Genomic DNA, 27,110 nt, shown 5'->3' with positions numbered 1-27,110 from the left:
CATCCTGTATTTCTGGGAGAATTTTTTCTTAGCAGCTAATCCTACACATGCCTACCATTTCATAGGTCTTCCTAGTAGCCGAAATGACTATCCTCTCAGGTTAGACTTCAGAACTTTAGCTGTGCGTTATAAAACGTGTTTGCTTACAGGAATTAATTTTTCTTCTTATTGGTATGTTTGAAACAGTTTTTCCTTTTAAATTTGGGAAATTGTGGGTTGTTTAGGACTTGACTGCTTGCGATTATGATTAGCCATAATTAGAGTTCTTTGTTCTGCCTCTTGATTTTGCTGCTAGTCCCTCTGTAGAATTGAAGCTAAGGTGATTTAGGTATTGAGTGTTGTCTATAGGTCTAGGTGGGAGAGGAATTGGAGATAGAATATATACACAGACTATGTAAGGATATATAACTTCTGCCTCACAGAGGGTGTCATGCTTGATGGAGAAGGTCTACATAGAAGCAGTGATGTCACATTGAATATGTAGGCTGTTGGGTTCACAGGGTGCGCAGATAATGAGGAAAGGACTCCAAAGTCAGAAGTAAACCAAAAGCAACTTTATTCACTGCGGGGGAAGGGGGTGCTGCTTCTAACTGGTTAGGGTCGCAGTCAGGCTCAGAGCTGACACAACAGCATAAACCCACAGGCAGATGTTCAGGGGATAATACAGAAGGAATTTGTAAGTTGAGGGTTATTCTTGAGCCCAGGGTATGTTGGATAGCAGGTGGTAGTACAGGCTCAAGGCAGCCTTCTTATTTCAACCCTTCTGGGACTCCTGCAAGCCCGATGGTAAAGAATACTGTAAAGACTCTAGGGCTGGAGGGCATGCATGCAGTAAGATGGGATGACAGACCAATGCCTGGAATTATTCTGGGCTTTTAATGTCCCCCTCTGAGTTATAACTGAATCAAATCCTTGATTTGTCTCTTTTCTCAAGGTCCAAGTCATTGGCCAAGGGGTTACTATACGTTTTACTGCCAAAATGTGGACTTGGACAAACCAGAGGAGGGCGTTTCTAGGCAGGACCCACAAGTCAGGGCAGGGAGTACAGAGAGTAATGGTTCTGTCATTGCTGAGACTAGGGTAGTGATCCAGAGGACCATGAGAAGAGGGACTGGAATTAACTAGCAAATGGGGGCTAGGAATAGTGAGACTAAGAAAGGGAGGACCGATGAAACATTGGACTTTGAGTGTCATCTTTAACGGGTCTTCAGGGCTGAGAAGCTTTCCATCTGACGTTGAGTCATCTGGTCTTCCATCAGGAACAGGCTTGATATGAGAGTGGTGAATCCAAGTTTTGATCTTTTCAGCGTGAGCCCAGTGGGGCTTCCTTTTTGACTTAGCATTGAAGCCTGTTAGGTGGGACAATGAACATCTTATCCTTTTCATAACTGCCTCCAGCTGACATTAGGACAGTTGTCATTGGGGATTAAGAAGGCTGAAATGATAGACCAAGGCTGAGCATCTGGGCATTTATCAGAAGCCTCTGATTGGCTGACCCAGCTGGAGCAATCACACCGGCAGGACTGGTTTACAGCAGCTTTCTGCAAGTCCAGATCTCAGCAGCTTGCAGTCCTCAGGTGATCCCTGGATAGAGTCTGTCGGCCAGGTGAAAATTTGATGAGACAAATACAGACTAGGGACAGAAGTTATAATTGTCTAGTAATTGAATAAGGTAAGGAATCCCAAGACCAAGGGGAAAATACCGTTTTCAAGAACAGGCAGGTGTATTTATCTGGAGTCTGTTTGATTTGTGGCAGGTGGTTCCAAGTCTTAATGACTTTTTGATTCCCTGAAGCTTTTGTGAGTTATTGTTTACAAAAGGATGTACATTAGTAGAAAAAGTAGTTAACAGGTATCTGTTAGACAACAGAAGTGGACTCGTGCCATTGGGACCTAGTAAAAGCTATTGGGTTTGGGTTAAAAGGCATGAAACATTCTTTTCTCAGTCAGAGGGCTGGATACACAGATTGAACAGAGATGTTTTTAGCATGATAAGAAGCACCTTTGAGTCTACATTTAGGAGACAACTAAATGGAATTTAAAGTCTTGAGCTTATGACTGAATTGTAAGCAGCTAGTGTTCCACTCAGGATTCCACTGGTCAATGTTAAAATTCTGAACTTTGAAATCTTAGCATAGCAGTAGCATGGGGGGTATGAAATACTCCCTTTTATATGCCTTAAATCATTTTTATACCTCTACAAGTTGCAGTCGTATATCTTATAATAGTTTCTTAGACCCTCCAATTTATATAACTTGCATTTTCCAACCTTAAAACACCTTTTTAGACTCTCCAACATTAATAACCTGAATTTACAAACCTTAAAACATCTTCCATCTGAAACCATTTCCTGTCATCTTAAGTTTTTCACGTCCTCTAACTAGACTTCATCCCTTGCATTTCCAACCTCAATGACTTTCCCAGACTTAGAAACACTTGTCTTAGAGGCTTTCACATCCTCAGACATTACATAAACTTTTCTTTTCCAGCGCTTCACCATGAGACACGGGCGCTTGATTATTGAGAACAGTCATTTAATAGGAAACCTATAAGGCAAACCTGTTTGCCTTTTAAAGTAAGAGACCTAGTAGTCAGTCAGTCAGTCTGTCTGTCTGTCTGTCTCTCCCTCTCTCCCTCTTTCCCCCTCTCCCCCTCTCCCTCTCCCCTCTTTCCCTCTCTGTCTCTCTCTGTCTCTCTCTCCCCCTCTCTGTCTCTCTCTGTCTCTCTCTCTCTCTCTCTCTCTCTCTCTCTCTCTCTCTCTCTCTCACACACACACACACACACACACACACACACACACACACACACACAAATCAACTAGTGAACTAACACAGTGGTGGATTACCTTGCGGTAGGGAGCTAGTTGCTTGTGGTCTAGCTGTTAAGCTAAAGGCAGCTTAGCTGTTGATGTAATCAGAGACTTAAGAAGGATAAATTATACTGTAAATGGCCTATTACCCAGACCCATTACCCAGACAGCTACCCCATTAGGTTCCCGTGATGTCAATGGCTTTCTTGGGGACACGGTCCCAGGGCAGGATCAGTCTTCATCTACCAGACCCCACAAATCCTTCCTGTGGAGGAGGAACTTGGGAGAGATCACCTCACCTTCTTTTAGCAACATGTGTCCTGTTTGTTCACAGTTTAACCCAGGCCCTGGCATCAGGCAAAGCATTAACTCAGTTATGCCCAGTAATGGTGTCCTCTGTCGTTGTGTCTTTCTCTTCTTGAGGGCCTTAGGGGAATCACTCTTAGGATTTGGGAGTCTCTGTCATAGTAAGTTTAAACATATTAAATGCCATATTCGGCTGATTTCTGACAGATTTGAGGGCTAGTACATACCTATATATGAATTAAACAGTCTTCGTCTGTTCTTAATTATCTGTTTTGAACTGTACCCTACAAACATAAAATAGGAAACTAAATAAAATTTAATATTTTAATTAACTGCATCGGTTCCTAGCACAATGCACAAAAAATGAGGAAAGGACTACCAAAGTCAGAAATAAATCAAAAACAACTTTATGTACCATGGGACAATGCTGCTAACTAACCACTTAGGGTCATGGTCAGGCTCAGGAGCTGACACAATGGCCTCGAAAGGGCACAGTCACTCTCCTTTTGAAGCAGATATTCAGGGGATAATAAAGAAGGAATTCATATACAAGGGTCAGTTCTCTAGCAAAGGGTGTGGCAGATAGCAGGATGTTGGTACAGGCTCAAGGCTGTTCTAAGGAGTAGTCTTCGCCTTAGTACTCATGCAGGCCCGGTGGTTTTACTGCAACTGAAAAGACTTGCTTGAAGGCATGAATGCAGTAAGATGGGGGTGGCAGACCAATGCCTGGAATTACCTGGGCTCTTCACAGGCCAGTGGAGGGTGTTTGGGGTTTAAGATCTTGAGAGATTATGTGATAAAACTTGATCTGAACTTGAAGAGATGGAAATAGGTTTTAAACAAATACCAGAAAACAAAGTATATTTACTTGAGCAAAAACAGAGGTGACATAGTTGTTCTCTTGGAGGAAAAGAATGAAATGGTTTCACTAAATTTGTATTAAGATAATAATGGGAGATAATATGAAAAGCTGAGGACAGAGACAGATGGCATGTGTGTGCAGTAATGACCGTGCACAGCAGGAGCCAAGATGCAGCAAGCCAGCATCAGAGCTGAGTTCTGTTACTTTGGATTTCTCTCCAGTTAGACCTGTATTCATTTTCTTTTATATTTTCCATTATTGAAGATGGGAGAGGACAGCTGCCATATTTGGAGGTCTGTATTGCTTGGTATAGCCAATGGAGATTACTTTGTAAAAAGTCTTGTAAACACATTTGTCTATCGTTAATTTGTTCTGTTTTATATTCAGTTCACGTATACTTAAGAGTAAGCCTATCTGTTATTTCCTTCTAGAAATTTTTAGCCAATTAAAAAAACATTATAAAGGTTAAAATGCAAGAACCTGCAAGCCCAGATCAGTGCCATCCACACAGCCAGCCTAAAGTTGAATCAACCTGGGCTGTCTTTTTTTTTTCTCCTGCTGCCCAGACTCTGGTTTGGAGATGATAGCTTCTCCCCCATTGTCTGGGTGAGCTAGAATCTCCTATGGTTAATCATGTTGCATCTGCATAACTTACTGCCTTTGGAGAATAATGCATTGATATGTAAATCTCACAATGAGACTTTGCTACACTGATGAAGGGCTTGCCTTATTTTGCAAGTGGCACTGGGGTTGATTCCTGACAGCACAAATATAAGAATAGGGTCAGGGTACTTACCTTCCCTGCCATTCTGCGATAGGTTCTGACTGATGGTAAGAGTGACTTTTGCCCTTATTTGGGGGGAGGCGAACTCTATTTGTTACCTGTCCTGTTGAAATATTCACAAGGCTAAAATCTGGGCATCAGTCTTCTTTTACTTGTCATTGGTTGGTTTCTAGGAGAAAAGAGCAGCCACTGTTGGCTGAATACTCCGCCCTAGGCACTTTGTTTATGTTCTCTTTAGTCCTCATCAGGACGCCAGCGTGTACCTACCATTACTAACATTTTCACATCATAGCTTGTAGTACAGTTAGTATTTGTACCCAGATGTTAGCTCTCAAACCAGAGACAAACAACTGAGATGCCTACTTAACATCAAAAAGGCCTGGCCTCTAGGATCTCCCAGCCAACAGTCCCTGTTACAGGCTATGGCTGACATACAATGCCCACTAACTACCCTTAACTCTTTACCCTGAATTGTGCAGGCCAGGGGCAGGGCCGATCTCCCCCAGAGACTCTTCCTTATATCATCCAGACATTCTGGTTGCCCTCCCTTTTTGTACCTTTGGCCTCCTGGATGCTGCACTTGGTTCCCCTACTTGCTCCTTTACCCTCCTCTCCTCATGTGGCTCAGGGTCTTGACCACTCTAGATTCTCCCCATGTGTCTGCCTCTGGCTATGCTCTCCCTTATCTACAATGGACTTCTCTTCTATACCTAGGGGCAGCCATGTCCTTTCCTTTTTATATTTTACTTTTTTCATTCATCTAGTGCCAAAACCTGGGATCAAACCAGGGACCTTTAGCCTAAATAGTTTTGGGCTTCAAAATTAAGTTTTATTAGACTCCTAAGCTACAAGGCTGATGAATATGTAGTGAATCCTCTCCTTGCTCTGCTGTGATATTTAAAGTATTATTGAAGTCCAGGAAAAACATAAAAGTGGATATGATGAAATTTATTGTGAAGAAGGAATATTTTAAGAAAGATTACTGTAGAAAGACAACACTTTATGAAGCTTTTGGTAACAATCTTCATTTACGGTACTTATGGTAGAAGATTGAGGGGTGACATTTGGAAGGGAGTTACACAGAGACATTAGGAAGTGCAGAAACATACATGCTTTTAACCATCACTTGCTGGTTCATTCCTGGATTTTTTTGGTCTTTATCTGTTGGATCCCGAGTCTTTGAATATTTGAAGATACATTTTTTTCTACTCTCAGCTTTTCCTTCTAAAGAGTTCTGTAAGTGCTCCCACACTGTATCTCAGTTAATAGCTGTGTTAGTCTGTGAATAATTTTGAGACCTCCCTCTGATAGGTTATTTGTGTACTGATGAAATGAGCTAATTCAAGCCAGATTAGAATACATTAAAGGCAAGTTGCCAGTTCACTGGCCCCAATGAGGAACAAGGCCAGGGAAGTTGCTATGGGGGTTGGGGAAAAAGACAAAAAGGGGGAATGCTCTGTGCAGAGAGAGGAGAGGGGAACTAAGACCAAAATGTCTGGATTACATCAGGAAAGAGCCTCTGGGGGAGCATAGCCCAGCCCCTGGTGTGCCTGATAGGAATCTAGGGAAGGGATGCTGGGAGAACCTAGAGGAGAGGTCTGTTTTGACATGTAAAATATGTACCTAAATCCCTTGTCTGGGGGTTCAAAACCAACCACCCTCCTTTCACTTTGCATTTCTAACTTCATAGTTTCTTGAAAGCAACATGGCTTTCCATCAAAGATTTCCCTTCTCTTGGGGATTCTTTGTTCCTTTGGTTCAGAGGACTTCATGCTCAGGAGGCTTCTTGCAAATAGTCATAGGAGGTAAAGGTTTCGGTGCCTTGCCTATATGAAACAAAAAACTGTATGTTTCAATCAAATGGAAGTATGTAATACTTTAAATAAATCTTAAGTGCATTTTTAGAATTTTGAAGTTACTGTTTGACTTGTCTAATAGCTTCCAGCTTTGTTGAAAAGACTAATGCTATTCAGATTCTGAAAAGTAGTTAAACCTATCTCTACCAAAAATCAAAAGGCCTGGTATTGTGTTTTATTTAAAGACAAGGATGTGTTTTGTAGAGTGAGGTATGGTGAAGTTGGAAGGATGCTCTTACTGAGGCATCCCTTCCCCTTGAGGTACCAGCCATATGAAGAGTATAGTATAGAACAGAGTTTATTTGGGGGCATGGGAAGGGAAGTTGAGAAGGGAGTAGAGGAACTCATGGAGAGTGGAGGGAGGGGGGAGAGAGCTAAAGGGAATAAGGAGAGAAGGGGCAGAGAGAGCTAGGAGGGGCAAACAGTCCCTGTTTTAGCAAGTCAAGCCTACCTGGCTATTGCCAGGTAACTGTTGGGCGGAGCCTAGAAGGAAAGCTAACAGCTGGGTTTTAGGAATTTTACTTTGACTGTCTTTTGAACTTGAACATTCTAGTTTTAGGTTTTTTCATTTCTTTTTTAAGACTCTATTGCTCCCGCTCCCCCCCTCCCCCCAGTAATATACTTCCGCATGGCTATCTGTTTTATTTTTTACAATCTTTCATTCTGTATACTGATTAACTACAGTTGAGAAAAATATGCTGGGTTTCCTCTTTCCTCAGTTCTGTGGTTCTATTTTAGTTGGATAATGGAGCACCTGAACTGATGTTATTTTATTATCTGCCTTCCTTGACTTTTGGTCCTACTTCCTGGGAGACTGAAGAGGCTGTGTCAAATTGTGATAAAGGACTCTGGGGCCAGAAGGGCTGTTGGAATCCTCCGTGGCCAATTCCTAGCCATAACTATGTTCTTTGCCCGTCTGCTTTCATCTTTAAGGTGTCAAGATTGAATTCAAAGCATGCAGGGGTAAACTGTTATAGTCAAAGTATCTAGATAATCTTCTCATACATAGTAAGTGTTAATTATTATTAATTGAGAGTATCAATTTAAATCAAGAGCCATATATGTGAATTTTTAATTTCTATATTTTTTGAACTTTGATTTACAGTGTGTGTGTGTGTGTGTGTGAGAGAGAGAGAGAGAGAGAGAGAGAGAGAGAGAGAGAGAGAGAGACACATGCCCTGGTGTGTGTAGAGATCAGAGGGCAACTCTGGAATCTGTTTTCTCCTTAGACCTTTGCCTGAGTTCAGAGGATTCAACACAGATCCCCTGGCTGCCTGTCAAGGGCCTTAACCTGCTGAATCATTTTGCCAGCGCTAATAACTTCCTTTCATTTCTCTCTCTTTGTTTTTTCGAGACAGGGTTTCTCTGTGTATCCCTGGCTGTCCTGGAACTCACTCTGTAGACCAGGCTGGCCTCGAACTCAGAAATCCGCCTGCCTCTGCCTCTCAAGTGCTGGGATTAAAGGCGTGCGCCACCACCGCCCGGCCTTCCTTCCATTTCTCTGTTGCTGTTTTCTACCCGCTCTTTCATAGATGCAGTGTCATCCTAAATTACAACTGGACAATTGAAAACATTTGGACAAATGCCTTTAACATAGAAGATGGAAACCAAAGAAAGTGGCTAGTAACAACTGTAAATCAGAGTTGTAAAGTCTTTAGGGGAGGGGGTCAGAATTTCAGCTGTTACAGTTTCCTTCTGTTTTCCGGATTGACATTTGTATTATTTTGAGGTCTTTTGCGTGTTTAAAGGTTTTGTTTCAACTCCTCGCAATTATATTAAAATTATATTTCACAGGAATATACATAGGTACATCTTGTCCTCATATGTCATACTGAGGAGTACTTGGTGCTGTTTAGAAACTTTGCCCATTTTAAAAACTACAGTATTGGTGCTTGTTTGTATTGCATTCTAAAGAGTTGTTTGTATAGTAAAGATAGTGCACATTCATTTTTGATAGATAATGCAGATATTCTTTGCCAGCCGTCTTTTGAATTTGTTTCTAGTGTGTTTCTCCGTTTGTTCTGCATTATGTCTAATAGAAAGGTTCCTCTAAAACCCTGATTGATGGTTTTATGGGAAGGTAGGGCCCAATAATAGACAAGAACCCTTGGTGTTTGGTTTTTCTTTTTCTTTCTTTTTTCTTTTTCTTTTTCTTTCTTTCTTTTTTTTTTTTTTTAAAGACGGGGTCTCACAATGTAACTCTGGCTGTCTGGAACTCTATATCTAGGCCAGACTGGCCTCAAACTCAAGAGATCTGTTTGCCTCTGTCTTCTGAGTGCTGGTATTAAAAGTGTGTGTTACTATACTGGCATTGTGTTTTGTTTTTATTTTTTATTTTTTCCAGTGTGAGATTTTCATTCCTAGTCTCTTCTTTTTCCACTGTCCTAGTTTGGTCTTCTGTTGCTGTGACAAACACTGTAACCAAAAGCACCTTGGGAGGAAAGTTTATTTCAGCTCACAGGTTACAGTCCATCACTGAAGGAAGCCAAGGCAGGAGCTTGACATGGAAACCTTAGAAATGCTGCTTCTGGGCTTGCTAAGTGACCCTTGTCACAGCTGCCCAGTGATGGTAGCACCCACAGTGGGCTGGACCTTCCTGCGTCAGTTAGCAGTTAAGAAAACTCATGACAGCCACGACACAGGCCAGCCTGATCTGAGCACTTCTTCACTTGAGGTTCCTTCTTCCTAGGTGGCTCTGGGTTGACAGTGAAGCTAACTATGACACTCACTCCCTTAGTCAGTCTCCTGTTTTCCTGCTCTAGAATCAGTTTCTAAGCACTTTAAAAATGTGGAACAGATCATATTCTGGGCTTACTGGCTGCTCTCCCTACCCAGATTGTGAATTATTGTTTTCCCCAATGAGCTCTTTCTTGTGTAGGAGTGACTATAGAAACCACTGGTTTTCAAACATCTGGAGCCCAAATGCCTGTATTTAGTCCCTGTAGCCATACATTTTAGCTTCATGCATCGTTGTTGGGGAAATCATGGGCAGCTTTGTTATCTATCTTGGTCTTTGAGAATTATGAAGTGAGACTTGGTAACCTTAGCAAATCCTGTCACGTCCTTCTTGTATTTTTCTCTGCTGACTTATCTCAAGAACTTCCATTTCTCCTTTTTGAAGTTTTATTTGCTCTTCAGTTTAGTAAGTTGAGAAGTGGAGAGGGGCAAGAACAGCCAGTGCTCTTACCTGCCGAGCCAGCTTTTCAGCCCCAATACATAAGCCCTTTTAAAGTTTGGAATGGTGTATTTCACTTAGGGAAGAAGAATTCCTGAATGTGGAGTGTAGGAACTCTTCTCCCTGGCTTTATATAGTATTTATATATGAACCAGGATTCTAGTTTAAGCCCTGAGATTGTCCATGACTTTAATCTCACAACTGAGAGAAGACAGTTTCTATAGAAACCTGCATATCCTAGAAGTAGGTGTAGAATGTCCCTCATCACTAGTCATTGATCTCTAAGAGTGCTTCTGCTTCTGTCTACACATTGGTTCCTGGGCCTCCTGGAGGCCCTCTTTCTTGTATTTGCCTTGGTTTCTGTCTTCTCAGTTCAGCTTATATCTGAGCCACCATGAACATTCCAGACTGACCTTTGACAGGTGTGTATGCATTTTACTTCTAGCTAGAGGAGTCTTACATCCAAGAGAAACTCATCATGCTGGCCCTTCATTTTGTTTTAGTTCAGATTTTTCTTAGCCAAAGTAAATTGCATATCTGAGATCAAAGGTTTCCAAATTCTCTGGCTCACCTTAAAACTGAGGGTGGAAAGAATAGGGAGACAGCAAGATGTATGATCACTGCCTAAGTAGAGATAGGTAGCATTCTTCCATTCAGGACGCTAGTTTTATCTTAACAGAGCACTTCAGGTAAATAGTAGTCCACACTGAATACTGTAGGAAAGAGCCTAGCATTTAAGTATCGATTGACTGAAAGTGCCTCCCTTGATTTGCTGCTATTTCGTTTACTTACTAGTCATTTCTACATTACTATAATGAAGTATTCAAGCGTGACTGATTTCATAAGACTGCTCTAGATCCCATTTCTGGAGGCTCATGAGAATAAAGCAATAGAAATAGATAGGGAATTTATGGTTTTCTCATTTAATTTGCTTTACATATTGATTTAAGTCATATTGACTCTAGTCACAATCATTTTCTTTCCAAAATTAAGTTGTATGTTAGTATTATAATGCATTATTATTAGTCTAATATTGAAGTTGAAAATGCTTGGTCTAACACAACTTTTAAAAACTATAGTTTCATATTCAAAATAGTTAAATAACCTGGGTTTCCTTTATGTTTTAGGATTTAAGTGCCCGGTATGCTCAAAATTTGTACCCTCAGATGAAATGGATTTGCATCTTGTGATGTGTTTAACAAAGCCAAGAATAACATATAATGGTAAGTTCACTGCCTTAAGATAACATTTCAATTTAGCATTACCCTAAATAATGTGAATTTCATGTTTGAAACAAAATTTAAATGGTAGGAAGGACTCAAATTCTCATCTTCAGATGCCTTTATATGTGTAAAAAACAGTATTAATTAGGTTATATCTATTGGTAAGTGAAAATATATTTTCTAAGACATCTAATGGCAAAAGTGACATTGTCTTAAATTTTTTAACCATTATTATCTGACTTAATGACAGAGAATTATGAAAGCTCTTCTACATAAGAGGACACATCAGATGTCCTGCAAAATTCCCCTGTTACATAGGAGAGAGTGAGAGTGAAAAGGGAAATGATGTTACCATAACAATAGATTTAGCCAGGCAGTGGAGAGGTGCACACCTTTAGGCCCAGCCCTGGGGAAGCAGAGGCTGGCAGATCTCTGAGCTTGAGGCCATCCTGTGTCCACAGAGCTAGTTCTGGGATGGTCAAGACTTCACTTCCTGAATCTAGATTATTGGCTTACGCTTTGAGAACTGTTGTGCTGACAAAGTCTTTTAGGTTAGGCCTTTAAAAAAGTAATGTTTGTGATCACTGTTTTGTTTTTTTTTTTTTTCTAAATGTGTTTAAGAACATTTTTTTTTTTTTTTTTTGAGACAGGGTTTCTCTGTGGAGCTGGCTATCCTGGAACTTGCTCTGTAGCCCAGGCTGGCCTTGAATTCACAGACATCCGCCTGTATCTGCCTCTCAAGTTCTGATCTTAGAGGTGTGAGCCACCACTGCCCAGCTAAAATCCTATCTTTAAAGAAATAAATAGATGAGGAAATTAGCTACATTAATGCCATTAAGAAAAAAAAGAAAAGACATTTGAGGCTAAAAAAAAATTCCAAATATAAAAGTTAAGTTTGAAATAAAGTGGGTGGCAAAAGTCCTAGTAACAAGCTAAGTTCAGCAGCTGTCTTTTGTGTCCTTATCTAGGATGCTACACTAAGTGTGAAAAGCAAGTGAATCAGACAGGTAGAACTTAGGGCCTACCAAGAGTGATGAGGATGCGTTCCTCAGATGACTGCTGGGTGCTTTAGGAAGACTGCAACATAGTGTCACCGGTTGCAGTATTTCAGTGGTGACAAGGCATTTCTCTCCCTTCATTTACTAGTAGGAATAGCTTCTAGCAAGTACTTTGAATACCAGATGTGTGTGTTGGTTAGATCCTGACCTTTTTGCCTTATAAAATTGTCTTCTTTACATAATCGAAAAGCATAATATATTTGTATATAGTCTCAGTATTCTGTACATTTAATTTTTGCATATCCAGAACATAATATATGTTGTGATTCAACTGCATTTTATTTCCTGATTTAACTATTTAAGTTATTAAACTTGTCTACTAGGCTGTCTCAGAGTATAACTCGATGCAGTGGGCTGTTTTCTCGCTGAGTGCTGGGCCAGCGAGTACAGTGGAAGACAGTGGAGAGAGGCCTGTAACTTGCAGCAAGCAAGGAGAGTACTGGGTTATTCTCAGAGCAGTGCTCTTGGGAGGTGGGGTCTTCTGCGCAGACTGTTTAGTATGATAAGGAACAAGGTTTACTGTTGGTTGCCTAAAAGAATGAGTCAAATTGACTCTTTGACCTTAATGAGATCTTCAAATTTCCCTGTAGAGTTCTAACCAAAACAAAAAGAAACCCAAAACAAAGTAATTTGGAAGGCATGTTAGAAGTCTCTCTTAAAACAGCAGCTTTGAGTTTGCCCCTAATGCTACCTGTTCTACTTGGCAGTTATTGACAACAAAACAACATACCACACAGACAGACACACAGACAGACAGACAGACAGACATGCACGCATGTGCGTGCACACACTACTGTGCATGGAAACAAAGTTAAAGCCATTCTGAAAACTAGGCAAGAAGCGAAGTTTTCATAAACTTTATGTCATTTTAATTTAATTTTATTTATTTATTTTTTCCCCGAGGGCACAGCAGGGTCTGGGTAGATCATCCGACTCCAGAGCGCTGGCATTAAAGCGGTGCACTACCACACGTTCACTCATTTTAATTTTAAAACTAGCCTATGGGCTGTGGTGATGGTGAAGAAAGGACCTGTGACTGTATTGATCTAGGGGTTATGGAAATGTGTGGCACATTCCTAACAGGCCTCCCTGTCTTAGGCATGGGGAATTCTAACAGCTTTAAAGGCAAAGGCCCAGAATACCATTTATCACACTGGTGGTGATTCTATTTGGAGGTGGCCCTTTAAATGCCTAAGCAAAGCATTTGTTATGTTATCATAAAGTTTAGAGCAGGTGAGTCAAAGACTCTAAGGCTGAGTCTTTTGGTCACATGACTCTGTAGTTTCATGTTTGAATTCCTAAATGTTGACACTAGCTCAGCTGGGTTTGTGTGAAACATTTTAATGCTTAAACAAGAATTGTCTTTCAATATACTTAGTAATTGTATCTTGTTCAGACTTTCAGAGTAGCTAGGTCTGAACATTTGAAATTTATCTGTGAAGTATATACTAACTCTCTACAAAAATCCACAGACTGGTTAGGCTTATTTTCAGACAACTGTGTTTGTAGAGGAACTCTGGGAGAGGGTAAGCTCCAGACATGTGAGTGTGAGCTGATGACAGCCCGAGAAACGTCCCACAGAGATGAGAGGCTCTGCATGCTCCTGTGAGGAACCTGCTCTGTCAGCATTTGTTTGGATTCAAAGAAAAGTGTCCTTGGTGTCTAGGTTACTCCTACTCTACTCTTGGGGTAAGAATGACAGTTCTCCATACAGCAGCTGTGACAAAAAAAAAAAAAAAAAAAAAAAAAGACAAGACAAGAAGCCAGCTTGACAGATGAGTTTTTGACCCACGGTCATGATGCTTTGGTCCCATGGCTTTGGCCCTTGGAAGGTAGAGCTGTGTGACAGAAGTAATAGATTCCTGTTTCCCGGCGGCCAGGAAACAGAGACTAACAGAGGATGTGACAGTGGTTCTGTTACACTCTTCAAGGGTGTGCCCAACAATGACCTCCTTCTCACCTACGTAGCACCACAGTGTGTGCACTAAGCATTGACACTGTAGGACAGAATGAGATCTAATATTGACTTTAGTGAAGCTGAATTTTGTGGGTATGAATCATCTACAAGTGAATTGTTACCAAGAGCTTCTGTGGGTTTTATTTCTTGTCTTACTGAATTACTCATAAGCTTACTGTAGGATATCCATGACACTATGGGGCGTGTTGCTTTTTCCTAAGTAGCATTAAGCTGCTGAATGGATGCCGCCTTTGAACTTGAGTAATGCATTTGTCATTTTCTTCTCTTAAAACAAAGGGAAGCTTTATTTAAGTTTATTTTTGAAACAGAATCTGTAGCCCAGCCTGGCCTCAAACTTAACAGATCTCTTGCCTTGGCCTCCCCAAGTGCTGAGATTCTGGTTTTTTTTTTCCTCTCTCTCTCTCTCTCTCTCTCTCTCTCTCTCTCTCTCTCTCTCTCTTTCTTTCTTGTTATTAGATTGTGTTGGTAGATTTTTCAAATAGTCTGATTAAATTGTATTGATTTCTTATGTTGCTGGATTTTTTTCATCTCAATCATGGAATATTTAAAAAAAAACTTTGCTACTGAGGTTACACAAAAGCAAAGATTATAAATTGGAAACTCTTTGCTCTGAAATTGTCTAATTTAAGAAGTTCTGGTCTCTCCATCATCAGCTACAGCAGTACTGTGAAACCATTCACTCTTTTAAAGATAGATTACTGACAGTTTCATCGGTGAAGTCCTTATCATTTCTTCACTACATTCTGGGAATTTTGTTTGAAAATAATCTTTTTTTTATAACTGAATGTGGTGTGATGACCTCCAGGGAGGAGCAGGAGAAGCAGAATTTCAGGCTAACCTGAGCTACATGAAACCCTCTTTCAACCACCCAAAATAATAAGTAATAATATTTTCCTCTAAATTTTATATTTCATTATTATAACTTTTACATGATTTTTTCCTCATTAAATTACATTTTTTTCATTGTAATGTGTGTTTTTGTACTTGTGCTTTAGACAAGCTAAAGTTGATATTGTCAAGAGACTAGTTTTAAGTTAATCTAAAATTTATTAATGCTAAGTACCAAATAGCTTATTTCTTTTTATTTTCTATATTTTAATACAAACATTTTAAGAATAACATTTCAACTCCCTCTTACCAAGTTAATACACTTTGTTCCTTTTACTAATGTCAAAGACTTGGTAGACAGACTAGAAATAGAAAGCCACTTGAATTTAGTGTTGTGGAGCACTGTCCACACCACTCTGCTTTCGAAATTTACTGATGTATTTATAGCTAAGTACGTCACTGCTTTCTGTAAATAATGATTATAAGCTATCATAGTTAGTTTGAGCTATCAACATGACACAAACCTAGAGTCATCTGGGAAGAGGGAGTCTCGATGAAGACATGCCTTGTTCAGATTGATCTGGAGCCTGGCCTTGTCTTTGGGGGCATTTTCTCAATTGCTAATTGAGAGAGTGAGCCTGGGCTGAATTCAAAAGATAGCTGAGCCATCACAGCATCTAACTGCTCTTGAAGAGAACCCAGCTTTGTTTCCCACCACCACAAGATAGCTCACAACCCTCTGCAACTTCCCTCCAGGGGATCCCTCCTCAGGCACCAGGCACGCACATGCAGGTAAAACTCAGATAGATAGAACAGAGTTTTCAGAAAGTGGCTGAGCATGAGCCTCTGAACAAGCCAGTAAGCATCCCCATTCCTCCATGGGCTGTACTTGCATTCTAGCGTGATTGTTAAGCTCCTTCCTGCAAGTGTACCTGCAGGTGTGATCCAAATAAACACTTTTATCCCCGGTTTCTCCTAGTCCATGTGTTCGTCACAGCACCAGAAGCAAATGAACATAAGCGAAGTATGTTTCCTATGAGGTGAAAAAAAGGAAAGTCTTCAGTTTTGTTTTCGTGTTGTTTGTTTGTCTGAGATAGGCACTCATTGTCTTTATCCCTGGATCTCCCTGACTGGCTTGGAGCCAGGTAGGTAGAGCATGTGGGGCTAAGACTGCTCAGCCTGCCTCTGTCTCACAGGGAATAAAGGCATGTATGTGCCACCAGACTTGGCTACGTTAGCAGCTCACTAATACATACATTGAGTTTGTTGTATCATTGAATATTCAGTTTCCTTGCTAGGAGTTGTTTGGTCTACGTAAGTCTGACAGATGGGGAAATTTTAATAAAATTTTCCACTTTAACGGGTTTTACCAGTTCTTGGATTTACAGCCTCTTAAGTTGTGTTAGCTGCATGCGTCTTATAGAAGAATTTCGGGTTTTATTTTATACGTGTTTTGTACATGTTTATGTATGTGCAGGTATTTGTACATATGTGCACATGTATATAGAGATAAGATATTGATTTATCTTCTATTACTTGCTCTGCATCTTGTTTTTTGAGACAGGGTCTTACTGAATCTGTAACTCATCAATTACAGTAGACTAGCTGACCAGAGAGCTCCAATCTGCCTGTCTTGGCCTCCCCAACTCTTGGGTTACAGATACATGCCACTGGACCCTGCTTTTACATGGCGCTGGAAACCAAACTCAGGTCCTCACACCTGCACACCAGTACTTTACTCACTGAGCCGCCTCATAGCCGTTGGCTTTATATATTGCATAGCTATGTTATTTGCAGAAATATTTGTTTAATTTATTTGAGCATTACTTTTTTGACTAGAACTTTTTAAAGACAGGTTTCATATAGCCAAAGCCATACTTGAAGTAACTGCAGCCAGACCTGGACTTGATGAACTCCCCTGCATCTGTTTCCTGAGCTGCTGACATAGTTGACCGTAGTTGTGTAAACTCTGGTATATGTAAACCTGATTTGGGGTAAGAATCAAAGGATTTTGTTACTCATGAAATAACCAACAGCTGGAACCAGAAGCCCCTTGTGGGTCCTGAAGCCTTAATTCCCACATCAGTGAGCAGCTGCAGTGAAGAGAAGCTCAAGGAACCTGTGCCTTTTGCCAGCTCTGAGACTGACACTGCTCTTCAGAGGTCCTTGAAAACATTCCCCAAGGACACAGAAATACCAGTGTAAGACCCAGGTAGAACGGCCTTCCAAGTGTGCTTTCTTTGATTGCTTTTGCCTACCGTCTTTGTTCTTTCTTCTTTTTAGAATTAACTTTTTTTCTTGACTAGATATGTTTGCATGGTTACAATGCAGAGACAGAAAATGCCCAGTGAAAAGTCCCCTCTCACCTTAGCAAGCCCTCAGTTCTTTCCAGGGGTAGCTTGAGATTCTTGCACTCTTTCCAGGAGAGGAAGGTATTTGTGTATGTAAACAGCCGAGAATGTCTTTGGGACTAGTATTTGTAGTCATGGTCAGCCAGGGTTGCCTGTAGTTTTGATTCCTGATAGTGGACATACATTGTAGTCTTAGAGGATTGGAGTTTATTTCTGGGTTTGGTTTCTCATCTGTCGTTGCTTTGGTTAGTAATTGATCATCTCCGAATAACCTGCCCCATGCCAGGTGGAGTACTAGTCAGGTACTAGTTATGTCTCATCATTGCTTTATGAGGTAGCTGCCACCCCCAAATGTCCTGACTAACCTGGACATTTAGAATCAGACCTGAAGCTGTTTAAGCTATGCACATGCTGTAGGGTTTTTATGGGTTTGGGATTGGGTTTTTGTTCTAGATTCTAATTGTTTGACTCTTTTATTGCCATTCGAACCTACCTTTAACATTATAATTTCCATGCATTATTCTGATTTTTAAAGTACATAGTAATAAATAAAGCTCAAAATCATGTAGAAATGGTAGCATTTTTGTTTTTTAGTAACTGATTCTCTCTCCCTCTGTAGTGATTCAAAATGAATGAGCCTGAATCTTAATTAAAAGCATAGTTTATTGCAATTTTTAAAAATGTATTCAATAGTTTAAGTTTGTTGGAGGGTGGAGTGCCATGTAGGACGATATTTGATTAGGTATAGCAAATTGTGATGTTCGTTTTCTTTTTGTGAATGTGAGAGAAATGAGGAATAGATTGAAAGTTTGGAAGATTAGGAAATAATTGTATATGTATTTATTCCTTAGGCGGCGTGTGTAGCTATTTGCGGCCTATAAGGAACTTACCTTTTTTAGTACTTGGCTTTTTTGAGTTTGCTTTTAGGTCATCTTTGGAATGGAAATGTGCTTTGGACATTTGTGAATGGAATGTCTTTTCTTCCCTCTGTTCCAATTTTCCCATTCCAGATTCAAGTCCATTTCACTTTGGTCTCATTTTCCTGAAGGATATGCCAAGTGTGCATTTCCATAATATTTCCAGGCATGTGGTTTTTAAATTATTCAAAGCTCTGTTTCTCAGCTAGTCTTTTTGTTTGCTCTTGAGTCCTGTGAACTACATTACTGTGTGGCCCAAGTTGGCCTCCTACTTGCAAGCCTCCTGCAGGTTTAAGATTTTAGAAGTGAGCCGTCCCTCGAAGCTAGAGTTGATATCATTTTTATGTTGTTGTAACAGTACAGTTGAACAATAGCTGCATGATTAATATAATCTCTTCTTTCTTGAATTTACACACACACAAAAGCATATCATTGAGGCAGAGAAGCCTGTAATTCCAAGGTGAGCCAGAATATGATTCTGAGAGAGATGAAAAGCAACAGTCACCAGGGGTTTGCAGTTTGAAGCAGACTAATAAAGGTTGATACCATACCATTGATATATTTAACTTCAAAATCAGCTTCACTTTATTAAATATCATAAGCTGTGTTACAGTATATGAGTAAAACAACCCCTTGTGTATCCGAAATGTCAAATTCTAGCATTAACTCCTTTTAAACTAATTTAGATATCTGAAAATATTAGTAAGAGAGCCCCCACTTTTTCATTATTTGAGTAATTGCTTTTTACTAATATTGTGATTTTTTTTTTTAATTCTTGATTTTTCTAGGGATTATTTCACATTTCAGCTGCTTTTGTTTTCTTCTGCTATCACTGAGGGTTCAAGAAAAAGTAAATCCTCAGGTAAAACGCCTGATGTGTGATGGTGCTCGGCACCTTGGCTGCAGGATGAGCCCACTGTTGGGATGCTTGTCTGGGAGTGACTGTGCTGAGTAGGCTTGTGCTGCATGGAGCCCTGGCTGCCTCTGACACTCGGCCTTTGTTGTTTTGGCTTTTGGAGACTTTTGGCTGTTTGCTTTTCTTCATGTTGTCTTGATCCACAATAACTATATGGATATGTGCTTGGACCTGCTAAATTTTTTAATTTTGCATAGTTGGCTGCTTAAGTTGTAAGTAATCTTTTTGGACAGTGCAAACTTAAAGAGCTTGAGAAGCTATAAGTGAAATGCCAATTTACAGAAGTTTATAATTAGCTTATAAATATATGTTTATCAGCTATTACATATTTTGAGGTTTAATATTTTACCACAACTTAGTTTGAAAATTCAAGAGCTGATTGCAGTTGGCTTGTGGCCACTGTAGATAGCACAGATGATGCGGTTTCTTTCTGCTAGAACATATTATTGGATAGAACATAGGATTGCTTGCAGCAGTTCCAGCAGTAGGTGTGATGCTCTCTGCCTTTACGGTTTATCACTAACTCCCAGCAGTGGAGTGTGGCCAGTCTCAAGACTTTCCCCAGGAGCTGGATGTTCAGTGCTTAAGACTGTGACTCTTGCCGGGCGGTGGTGGCGCACGCCTTTAATCCCAGCACTTGGGAGGCAGAGGCAGGCGGATTTCTGAGTTCGAGGCTAGCCTGGTCTACAGAGTGAGTTCCAGGACAGCCAGGACTACACAGAGAAACCCTGTCTCGAAAAACCAAAAAAAAAAAAAAAAGACTATGACTCTTGCAGAAGACCCCAGTTCAGTATCTAGCACCCATACAGGACTCCTCACAACTGCCTGTGACTACAGGCAGGTCAGAGGGCCAACACCTCTGACCTGAGAGTACGAGGATACACCATGTATGTTCTTTAAATGTGTGGTCCTCTCCAGCTGGAGAATTTCACACATTTAAGGCTGTCTGAAACTGTTCATTTGCATCAAGATTTATGTTACTTTAATGAGAAAGTTTTAAGAAATGGAATTCACAAAGTAGGCAAAATCCTACTTAATTATCCAACCCAAATCCAAGTTGTGGTCCCAAAATGCAACTAATTTAGTGTTTTTGATAAGTTACTTAACTTCCTCAAGCCTTTTTGCTCCTGTGTAAATGTAGATAAGTCGTTATTGTGTAAGATTAACATCAAATACAAGTATGTCCAAAAGAATGCGATAAAGTGCTTATTTGTGTTGCCTTATGTGAATGAAGCCACGGTGTATGCAGTGTTGGACAGATCATCTGCATGTGATTGTTGTAGTCTGCCTATAGTGATGGTGTAAAGGTCAGAAGGATCTCAGGCATTCCCTGGCAACATGGATGGATTTCTTTGAACAACTGGAATATCAGGATGAGGGATAGAAGAAATAGGATAATAATTGGCTTTGTTTTTTGAAGAAGTCCATAAAGTATTTTCTATTAATAAAACAAATTTTCAGGTAACTTACAAAAGTTTTGTAACTTAAAAAATATTTTACAGAATTCTTTAAAATCTTTAATATTTTTAGTAATTCTCTGTTAATATTGAAGACAAGTAATAGATGTGTTGAAGGTTGACTAGATTACTAGCAAAATGGAAATCTGTGTTAAGTTTTCAGTTTTCAACTTTTTAAGTTATTTGGGGGGGGGGGTTTCTTGTTTGTTTGGGTTTTTTTGAGACAGGATATCTTATATAGTCTAGGTTGTCCTCACTATGTAGATCAGGTTGATCCTCCTTCCTCTGTCTCTCATGTGCTGGGAGTAGAGGTGTATGTGACCAGCCAGCCTGTGAATCTTTACATTTGTGGTGGTCTCATCCCCAGCTGCATTTCTCACTGTGGACCTTAGCTTCATTGAGTACCTTCCTCCTGTCTTAACCTCTTGGGTGTAGTTAGGACTGTGCTTCCATGCCTGCCTCAACTCCAAGTCTCATGCACTTCCTACTCTTACCTGCTCTTTCTGCACAGCACCTCCCCTCCCCCATACCAATCTCCTTTCTCAGGCAAGTGCATATTGTAGGATCCTGAGAAACTCAGGATCTGTTACTATGATGAGATGGAATGCACCCCCGAAGTGATTCTGGCAACCCACCTCTTGTTAAACATCATTGTTCTAACTTTTTCCATATATGTATGTTAAAATTAATACATCAACAGTAAGGCACCAGAGAGGTAGAATGGTGTTCATGCCAACTACTCCAGATGTGTTACGTCGGTGATGAACACTGAAAAAACACAGTTCCGTTTTCACATTGCACAGTGATTTTTTTTTTAAACTGTAAAAATGTTTTCATGTAGATTTTATGAGAGGACTTTGAATTTTGAAAAACTGAGCATTTTTTGAGACAGTGATTATGAGGTTTTTATTATAAGAATGAATTGTGTCCTAACTTAGCTGCTTACCAGATATCGTTTGAGCCTTGAGTAGCTGGAGTATTATTAACACTGGCTTTTAACTGTCTGATCAGATGAGAGTTCTACAGCAGCCCTTTCCAGCAGAGGTTGATCTTTGGCTTTAAGCTGCTGTTTGGGGTGTTTGTGTGAGGGTGTACTTGTCTTGATACTGAAAATATAGTTGTCATTGTACTGGAGCTAAAAGGAATTAGAATAACTGCCTTTACTACAGCATTCCCAATTAAGGTAGGACAGGTTTGTTTGGTTTTTGGTTTTTGGTTTGTTTTTTTTAACTAAACTTAAAAGTGTCTGAGGTTCATACTTGCTTCGCCAAGTTTAAAACATTATATTGAATTCTTAAAATACAATTCTTATTCTTATATTCTCAATATAATTTATAGATTGGATTTGCCTTTGTTGTACACATTTTATGGGTAGGATAAAATTTAGAAATGTATTTAGTGAAAATTTTAATTAAATATTTTAGCTTTAATACATATTAAAATTGTCATAGCAGTTTTTTTAAGGCATTGTAATAAAGACACCTGGTTATAGATCAATATAGAAGTGTTAGTGAAGTCGGTATTTTTCATTCAACAGTATTTTCGATTCTTCATATTCTGTATTATATTGTATCTGTTGTATGGACTTATGGGAAATGGTTAGTGGCATTTATTTCTCAGACGCTCATCTCACTCATCTGTCTCTTCATGATGAGAGGTGAGCTTGAGACCTAATGTCTCCTGGAACCTGAATGCATTGTCAGTCAGCTGGGGGAGACTGGTATGTTTTAAGATGGGCGTGTGCTGCAGTTTTGTTTGCTTTTGTTCTTTTGAGACGAGGTCACTGTATAATTCAGGGTAACCTTGAACTTGCGCTCCTCCTGCCTGAAGCTTCTCATGTGCAGGCATTATGTGTCATAATTTATGGAGGTGTTTTTTCTTACTGGGGGGGGGGAGAATAAAACCAGCGATGCATCTCACAGTCATTGTATGGGCTGCATAGAAAGTAGTGCTCCAGTTTTGAAGTTTATTAGAAAACTCATTCACACCTTTATTAGGCTTAAATTGGTTTTATTTTTGCAGATAAAATCTACATGGTAGGAATATACTATATTTCTTAAGAATTAGAAATCTTTATTAAGTGGTTTTCTTAGTTTTGCAGTGCTGGGGATGAAGCCCATCATCTTTTGTTCTTCCTGCTATTTGTCTGTTTAGTGCTTTCACTATAAACTGGGTCCTTAAATGATACTCCAAACACTAAGACTTCAGTGGAGAAGAAAGGGAGAGGTGGAGACAAAAGAGAAGTCCAATGTAGGGAGAAAACAGGAAGAGAATGGCTTTGGTCCAGCGATGGCTGATGGTAGTGTCCCCTCTGGTCAACGGAAAAACAGTGCAGTACAGGAACTTGAGAAGAATGCTGTGTTAGCTGCTGATCTTGATATGTTATCTTATGAGTGCTGATACCTTTTTATTTGTGGAAGTTGTTCATTACCAGGCTTCTGCTCTCTGTTAGTCTGCTGCATCAGAATGACTCATTGAGGGGACCCACGTAGTCTCTAAATTTTTTATTCATACTCAACAGTGATGGCATGTACACACAGGAACACAAAGGTTATGTAACTAACATGCAAGTTCAACCAGGGTCCCTTTAAACATTAATACAGAACATTAAGCTGGGAGTAGTGGTGTATACTTTTATTCCCTGTACTCAGGAGGCAGAGGCAGGGAAGACCCTGGGCCAGCCATAACTACATAGTAAGACCCTGTCTCATAAATAAATAAATAAATAAATAAATAAATAAATAAATGCAACAGTAATAATAATAACAGTAATAATAACAGTTTAAATGATAATTTCTGGATTTTTTAAAGGAATATCTGATTTGTAGTAAGGGGTTTTCCCTTGTGTTTTTAAACATCATAGAGTTTTGAAAGTACCTTCAGTGCTGTCTGGAAACCACTTAGATCACTGTCTGGGATTGGCATGGCATTGTTGATGGGGAAAGGTTCAGAAGAGTTTGTGTGTGTGTGTGTGTGTGTGTGTGTGTGTGTGTGTGTGTGTGTGTGCCTAATCTCCAAAACGCTGGGGTTTTAAAACAAGAACATTTATATCCTTCTGCATCTTTCTTTCTTTTTCTTTCTTTTTTTTGAGATAAGCAGCCTTTTTAGTAGTTTCTTTTTGTTTTCTTTAAAAACAAAAAAAACTTAAAATGGTGTTTTATATTCATGTCTTCTTAGCCATACTACACTAAATTTTTTTGAACTATCTTAGACACTAACCTAATATTGATACATAGGAGGAAGAATATGAATTTCAAATTACCAATAACTAACAGAGTTGTTGACTATGAATCAGAATCTTGTGCAAGTTGAGAACTATGGTAGTGTGTCCGCGCTTACTCTCAGGCCTCTGGGAAATGGGAATGGAAGACGTCCAGAAGCAGATGTGAGGAGTGTGTCAGTCTTTGTCAGTAGTGCTTGAAGTACAGGTGCTGAGTTGTATGAGGTTGTGCAGGTGTAGTACATGGCATTAGTTGGTGGGTTTGGAATTTGTCTTTCGCTTTTCAGTTTGATGGCTAGTTCTGTATACTAAATTCTTTCTCTCTTCACAGAGGATGTGCTGAGTAAAGATGCGGGGGAATGTGCAATATGCCTTGAAGAATTGCAGCAGGGAGACACCATAGCACGACTGCCTTGCCTGTGTATATATCATAAAGGGTAAGTTTGGTAGTACTTTAATTAATTTGATATCAAAGCAAAGTGATTATTTTCTTAGTTCAAGCATTGTAGTTAGGGCTAAAAGGTTTCTCCATACAAATTCTTCTACTCAGCTTAGGATCTTAATAACACTCCACCTCCCTTTATCTCCCTTGCTCAGATCAAATTTAAACATGAATTTGTTACACCTAATAGCTGCCATTTTTAAACCACTTAGTGTTGTGAAGTGTTTTTCTGCCTGGTCAGCAGGTGTCTATGCAGCAGCCATTTCAATTTACAACTGGGAAATAAGACAGTAGAACTGTCTTATTGTATTTGTATTTCAAGCAAATGGCAAGCCGAGATTCCAGCTGAGTGGGACTTCTAGCACATTGACTCCAAAGCCCACTTGTTTTTTATACATTCTTCTTGCTTTCAGACCAATTTTAGCTGAAAGAAACAAAGCCAGGTATGGTAGGCTCTTATTTAATTCTAGCATGCAAGAGGATGGTGCAGGTGGGTCTCTGTGTGTTCTAGACCAGCCTGGTCTACATGCTGAGTTCCCGGCCTAGCAGTGAGACCAGACACTATTATAAAAGCAACCACTATTTAAGGTAACTACAAAAAGAATAGAAAATTAGGGCCTGGAGAGTTAGCTCAGGGGTTGAGAGCAAATCTGGGTCAGTTTAATTCCTAGCACCCAGGTCAAGGAGCTCACAACCACCTGCAACTCCAGCCTTGGGAGAGGCTATAGGCAGAAGGACCCAACAACCCCGGCCTTAGAGGGCACTGGCACTCACGTGCACAGACCTACATGCATACACATAATTAAAAGAAATGATAAATATATTTAAATTTTTAAAAAGGAATAGGAAGTTGTAGCATTGGAACTAAGGAGAAGAATAAGGTGGAAAAGTGGGGGCTATTGCAACACAGAGAAAGCAGAGTGAACAATACAAAATGGGGACCCAAAAATAAATCTAAACCAAGCATTCATTCTATCTGTAAGAATAAACACAAGAAGTGAACTGTTAGAATGTGATGTTGCTAAGCAACATGCTCTAAAGCTACAGATGGATACAGAATTAAAAGGGTAGAGAACTGTATCCAGGTAATTAATAACTAAACTATCAATGTGTACTGACATCACACAAAGTAAACCATCACAGGAAGCATTACTTGGACTAGAATTGGCCGGGCGGTGGTGGCGCATGCCTTTAATCCCAGCACTTGGGAGGCAGAGGCAGGCGGATTTCTGAGTTCGAGGCCAGCCTGGTCTACAGAGTGAGTTCCAAGACAGCCAGGGCTACACAGAGAAACCCTGTCTCGAAAAACCAAAAATAAATAAATAAATAAATAAATAAATAAATAAATTTTTAAAAATAGACTAGAATTACTATGTAATGGTACACACAGAAAACTCTTCTTGATATCTGTCTATCTTGATATAAACTACCTTGTTTATTTAAAACATTGCCTGACTAAAAAAATAAATGAGTCAAGATACAAAAAAGCTGCAGTTGCAGCTTGCCAAGTTTTGACTTTATTTTTGCAGATAGAATCTAACTGTATAGCATAGGATAGCTTCAAAATGTCCTTGTAGCCTAGGCTTCTCTCACAGCTGTGTCCTCCCTCAGCCTCTTGAGAGAAAGTGATTTTGGGTATGTGTCACTGTGCCTGGCTTCCAACTTTCCATGTCTGTTTTCACTTGTTCACTGGTACCGAGAGTGTTCCTTATCACTCCTTACCACTAAGCTGCATCCCTAGCCCCGGGTTTCAGTCCGATGAATGTATATGTTCATATATTTACCCAACAGTTATTGAAACATAAGATATCTAAGATTAATATACATGTCAATCATATTGTATATAGAAAACTCAGTATTATAAAAATAATATTTATACCCAAATTAATCTTATAGTTTATGCTGCCCCAAGCAAATCTTAGTTTCTTGTAACTGGGCACAGTGTTTCTAAAAATATATATGGACTAAAAGAGCAGTGAGCATACTCCTGAAGAATAATCCTGTTGGCACATGCCCTAAGAGATGCAGAAATAAAACAAGGACAGAACTGAGTCCATACGCACATGAGCCTGTGTGGGGAGACCATGGCATGAGACCAAGGAACATGTGAGCTGCAATCAGTGATTAACTCATTATGTGATCTTAGATGGGTGTTGATTTCCGTATATCTGAATGTTTAAGGCAAGGATATAATAGTACAAACTTAACTAGTTATGAGGATTTAAATGCATTAAAATTTGGGAAATGTTAGCACTAATAAAAGTCAAGTAAATGAAGACATTTGACTGGAGGAACTGCTACAGTGTTGTAGACAGAGTAAGCTTTTGGTAAATGGTGCTGGGATCAATTAGTAAAAAAAGCAGTTGAATCCCCCTTTTTAAGTTTAAAATAAAAATTCTAGGTTGTCTCAGGCAGCAGACACCAGCTGATATGAAGCCCCAACACCTATACAGCAGAAAACTGCCTGGTCTGGCCTCAGTGAGAGAAGATGCACCTAACCCTTGAGAGACTTGAGGCCCAGGCAGTGGGGAGACCTCTAGAGGGGGGGTAAGGAGGGCGAGAAATGGGATGAACAGAGGACAGACCTCGGACCAGGAAGGGGATAACGACTGGACTGTAAAAAAAGATTAAAGATAATTAAAAAAAAAGAAGAAGAAGAAGAAGAAGAATGCATCCCTCTATTAAGGAGTGCTCAGAGAAGGCTCAGCAGCTAAGACCCTGGCTTCTGTTTCCAGCGCTCACATGGTGGCTCACAGCCTCCTGTAATCCAGCTAGAGAGCTTCTAACACCCTCCGTCTCTGACATCTAGGAGCTCATATACACATGGTACACCCACACACACTCAGGCAGATGGAAAAGATAAACTTAGAAGATTGATAAAATTGTTACAAATTGAAGCATATTGACATTTCAGGTAGAAATAGTGGG

At 39.9% G+C, this 27,110-nt stretch overlaps 1 protein-coding gene across 2 annotated transcripts in view; it reads left to right on the top strand.

Moving 5' to 3' along the window:
• Znrf2 (zinc and ring finger 2) overlaps positions 1-27,110 on the top strand; it is a 73,272-nt gene that overhangs the window by 33,873 nt on the left and 12,289 nt on the right. For both annotated transcript variants that reach the window (XM_034519429.2, XM_034519428.2), the window contains exons 2-3: positions 10,920-11,015; positions 24,072-24,177. In XM_034519429.2, the coding sequence (XP_034375320.1) occupies positions 10,920-11,015; positions 24,072-24,177 (202 nt within the window). The remainder of the gene's footprint in view (positions 1-10,919; positions 11,016-24,071; positions 24,178-27,110) is intronic.

Source organism: Arvicanthis niloticus, chromosome 15 (assembly GCF_011762505.2).
Source record: "Arvicanthis niloticus isolate mArvNil1 chromosome 15, mArvNil1.pat.X, whole genome shotgun sequence".
Taxonomy (NCBI): Eukaryota; Metazoa; Chordata; class Mammalia; order Rodentia; family Muridae; genus Arvicanthis; species Arvicanthis niloticus.
The sequence above is the reverse complement of the archived record's forward strand: the minus strand, read 5'-3'. Positions and strand labels throughout refer to the sequence as shown.